The sequence below is a fragment of the Etheostoma spectabile genome, chromosome 9, assembly GCF_008692095.1.
Source record: "Etheostoma spectabile isolate EspeVRDwgs_2016 chromosome 9, UIUC_Espe_1.0, whole genome shotgun sequence".
Taxonomy (NCBI): domain Eukaryota; kingdom Metazoa; phylum Chordata; class Actinopteri; order Perciformes; family Percidae; genus Etheostoma; species Etheostoma spectabile.
The window spans coordinates 14,444,881-14,449,907 of record NC_045741.1 but is presented as its reverse complement, the minus strand read 5'-3'; the positions used below and the strand labels follow the sequence as shown (position 1 = coordinate 14,449,907).

The window sequence follows — 5,027 nt, the reverse complement described above, 5'->3', positions numbered from 1 at the left end:
GCACCAATGGGACTCATTTTGTTTTACTGTACATACGAAGAAGTTCCTGTAGATTTAATACTCTGGGGTTCTAGTAACCCTTTATTCATTTGGTGGAAGGAAACAGTGGTAAATATGATTTTAGTTTTTATTAGTGATTAGGTTTACACCAGCACTGAGTACCACTTGTTTACATAATGACAATGACACCACATGAAAGGTATTGTATGTAAACATTGATCAATAACGATTTTTTCAGTGTTTTATGAATTTTCTTTTAACATTTTCAAATAGCCTGGTAACCGCTCGTATAAATTATTGTACATGTATGCTCATGTTTCTCATGTTTTTTTTTTTTTTTTAAATGAACAACCAATACTATTAAAATGTGTTCTATAAAAAAATCAAAGCTTATAGATGCTAAAAAAATGTAAGTTATTTTGTTTTTGGTCAACAGAATATTTTGATAGTGTGTTGATAGTAATTTGTCTGAGACTTGTAGATAGAGTTTTTGTTTGCAATTGTACGTCTGGTTTTCTCCCCCCACTACAAAACTTTTTTTTTTTCCATTTCAGTCATTATCTTGATTTTTCATCTTCTTCATCCACAGTACTGTTTATCTTTTATGTCTATGTTCTCTAAACAAGAGCATATGTATGGCACCAAAACATTTCAGTATTTTCTTTAGATAATAAATTTTGATCCTATACAGAAGTCCCTCAATAAATTGGTAGTATTTAATAGTGAAATACCAAACCCTGAGTGCCCTTTTACAACAACAAAAAAGGTAATAATATTGAACCAAATGTATATATCATGTTTTTTTTCCGTTGCCTTGTTAGGAACATGCATTATGCGATGCCATGTTTTGGGTTTTCCTCAATGGGAGGATGTTTATAACAGTGCTAAGTCACTTTAAGGATTATGGCCATTTCTTGTGTAGTAAGTGTTTTTTGTCTTTATGTAACATTTGACAGTGCTCTCTTTGTCCCAGCCTTTTACCCCGGCTCAGTTTACTTTTCTACATGCTCTCTGAAGTTGGTTTTGAAGAGTCTAGGGTTTTCCGGAAAGTCAGATATTGCAAATACTATTTATTGTTTTGGTAGTTTGGTTGTTTTTCTCAACATTTCATGTCAACTTAAAGACCTTCATCACAAATGCCTTGTATGCTAACTAAATACAATAAAGCTTTTACATTTAGTTTGGACATTAGAGTAAGTGCTTCGAATTTGGCCGCTCAACAGGTTTCACTGAGTTTCACATCTCATCACTTGATTGCCAGGAAATGCAGTAATAAAACAGGACACGTTGTAATATTCATACAATGCCAAACGTTACCAAGGCCGGCCAGTATGATTTAGTTGCATTACAGCAGTTTCACACCTGCAGTTCTGGACCAGTGGGGTTATTTTTAACGAAAGACTTAACTTCGGAGGTTAGAATGAGCTTGTGCCTCTTTTCACAAAAAGTGATAACATCAGTGGAAAAAGGGGTACATTTTTCGTGTTACCTGAACTTGCAGCAACACTTCGGGATGTTTTACTTGGATCGACAACTGGCAAATGATACAAGCTTAATGGTAAGTATATTTATATAACTTGTGATAAACAACAAAATCTGACTAATACTAGAACAAACATCAGAGGTTTTATCTGGATTCCATTAGTTTTTATTCTACAAGTTTATGTGATATGCAATATTTTCCAGAAAAAGAAGGCCATCTAAACGTAGATACATATTAAATATGATACAGTATGTGATATGTCCTGACTTGTTGGTACTTGAGGATGGCCTGAATGCAACATTTAACCACTCCCAGCACAATGGAATACAGAATTCTAGTGGCTTCCAGATTGAGGAAAAACTTCAACCATCTTGTATTGAACTTTAAACCTGGTTGTCATTTGATTATGTTCCATGTTTCCTTCATTGGTGCAATAGCTGATCTTAAAGTATTATTTCTTCAGACAACAACAAAGAAGTATTAGTTGTGACGTTTTAGTGAAATGTTCAATAGTATTTCATGTTTGGGTACCTAGTACAAAGCAGAGGCCAGTCTCTAATCCAATGTAAAGTTTTATTATGATAGATAATAATAGGTCATACAAATATGAAAACAGCAGCTGTACAAAAGACAAAAAACATCACCAATAGAATTTGTTGCCTGCAGGTGCCAGAAGTATGAACGTTAAGCAGCAATTACTTTCTTTTCTGAAGTGGTGGTGTTTGGCGAGTGTACAACTGGTCAGAAAAATATAAAAGGACACTATGACATGATCTTAACAGGACAATAAAACACAGGTTATGATAATATAAAAGCTGTAAATGACAAAGCGTGCATTTTAAAATAAAGTTAGCTTAAATGATACTGTTTATACTGTTGTTTATAAATTGTTCATAGCTTTACAACTATTAGCACTAGATGCTTGGTTAGCAAGATGATCAAAGACCCCTTCATGGTCGGGAACTAAAACTTGTATGTAACATTTTATTATAACTTTTTCCCATATCTCCTGTCATTGAGATTAAAATTTGAATGAGTGAAGAACAGTGCCACAAAGTATACATTAAACAACTGAAAAAAATATTTATTTTCCAAGAAACAAAAAAGCACTTAAAACAACATTTTGGAGCTCTGTCAAGCAAGGTATTGATGATGATGATGATGATGATTTGTTTTGCATCAGGTCTTTCTTCAGAGTGTGTCCTCATGCCGGTTTTTATATCGAGGCATATTAACATAAACTACAGCAGATTTAAAATAAAAAAGTGCAATTTATTGTTAGATACTTATTAATCTATAGTGCATTTTATAGATAAACTTTACAAATATTGTAGTTTTGAAAAAATACTATCATGCTGTAAGAATTCCTAATGGATTATCTTTCAATCAATAAGTATTGCATTATAGCAGGTGACGCAATAACTTACTAAATCATAATTTATGGGATTAGTGTTTCTTGATTATACAAAAAAGGTAAAGTAAACTTACTTTCTGTTGGTTTAAGCATCACATCCCCTCTCACATCGCTGTAGACAAAACAAGTGAAGATTAGCTTTATAGAATATATATTTTTATAGAAACAATAATAACATAATATACTATGTAATGGGCTATTAAAAGTATATAACATACGGAAAACTATAGACATATTTCATTTGTTATCATATAGTTCTGTCCTCTGATTAAAGAATTTAGTTAAACTGCGACAAGACAATGTGACAGTCAAACTTATGCAGGTGGTGAGACGTAAATTGATATTTACTTTTTGGACTTTCTGTAATGGTTGATCTTGTAGGCCGCCAGAACCAAGGTCACAAAAGCAATGATGATGAAGACCAGAAACCCAATGAGAGCTTTGTCATTATCTGTAAAATGGTGACATAAACAGGTCACAGTGGTGGCATATATGTTTAAGGTACAGTGAATTGAAAAGGATTTTGTCAGGAGTCTGTCAAAGCAAAATGTGTCAAAATTACACAATTTGTGGCATAAATTGAAAAGGCACGTACAGGAAGTGGTAACAGATTGTATGTAGGGTGTGCTGTGAAAACGTCCGTTGAAAGCGGTCACCTGAAAACACAAAATATTTCTCAATTTGTGCATGAATACGGTATTTAGAACAATAAGGAAAAATGCCACAACATTTGTTGTGATTGGTCTAAAGTTTTGCAATCTGCTACAGAAATACTTTGGGCAAGTCTCTAACAGCACAACTTTAAAATGTTTACATTACGTGACAAAACACACCTAAATAGTCAAAGTCAGTGTTTAAAAAAATTTGAGGAAAAACGCTGACATTGTGTTTATTAAATGTCTTAATATTCTTTTTTTTCACACTGCATATGTGTGCATGTTTTTGATCTTGTTGAGTTACTAAATGCCTGATTGTGCTGCTTGTAGTTTTTGATATGCAGCCATTTCCTTATCATTCTGTATATGGTGTTTGGGCACATGAAGTAAGTAGAAAGGTCTCACGTGCCCAGAGACTAAATATAGTATGATCAGGAAAACCCATGTTTCAGCCAAATGGTTTGACCGATTTTGAGCCCAGAGAACACTACACCACAGAAAATTCATACTTTAAATTGCAGGGCAAATGGAGGAATAAAGTTATAATCAGATTTTGAAACCAAAAATGACACAAACCTCAAGCTGGTATTCTGTTAAGTAGCTTAGATCGTTGAATACAAACTCGCATTTTCCCATTTTCTCCTTCAGAGTGACTCCAGCACGAAGAAGACGCGCTTTGAATTTTTTCTCAGGTCCATTAAAATGATTTTCATAAACACAGGATACGCTTATCACGTTATTCTCTGTAAGGGCCACTGACGGTGTAAGCGTACCAACTGGTACTGTAAGAGAATGAAGAAAAACAAAACGTATTAATTTAGATACAACACGTAATGCTTTCCGACAATTAAATTGGAATGTTATTTAGTTATTACAGCAGTTTAAACACTGATTAACATTATTAGTGTGTTGCTTTATTGATTGGCCTGGTTGTTTAAAAACAAATTTAAAAACTAAATCTGCAAAGCAAAAAAAGATACTCAAATTTGCGTTGAAAACTATTCATTATAGAGTTAGAAGCAACACAATCTTACAAATAGCCACTTTAAATTCAACTTTTAGTTATTCCATTTTAACCAATCTCACGTTGCCCGACCTATCTCCAAAGCCCTGGGGAGTAAGATCTGGCTACATTGCGCATGCATTGTGGGATATGAGAAAGAAACTGGGTTGTTGGGTTTTTCTTTAAACCAATCACAATCTCCTTGGGCAGCGCTAAGCCCTGGACACAGCAACAGTTGCTCTGCAAAATAGCGTCGGTAAGGCACCTGTTTTGTTGGAACATTTGCACCCAGCTAAAAAAAAACGTCACATACAATATTAAATGAAGTTAACTGTTCACAATATACAGTAGCTGGAACAATTTAAATTATCTAGATACGCGGTTAAACGTAATTTGCTCCTATAGTTGGTGAAATTGGGCGCAATGTCAGGCTTTATCCTGGACATGTATTTCACATTTAAAACATTTTTA

The 5,027-nt window shown here is 33.8% G+C and overlaps 1 protein-coding gene across 3 annotated transcripts in view; it reads right to left on the bottom strand.

The window, feature by feature from the left end:
- Nucleotides 1-3,492: 3,492 nt before the first annotated feature.
- Nucleotides 3,493-5,027, bottom strand: part of LOC116695398 (receptor-type tyrosine-protein phosphatase C) — a gene marked incomplete at its 3' end in the record, with an annotated part of 10,212 nt that continues 8,677 nt past the window's right edge. For all 3 annotated transcript variants that reach the window (XM_032525608.1, XM_032525606.1, XM_032525607.1), the window contains 2 exon segments: nt 3,493-3,553; nt 4,130-4,335. In XM_032525608.1, coding sequence (XP_032381499.1) covers nt 3,493-3,553; nt 4,130-4,335 — 267 coding nt within the window.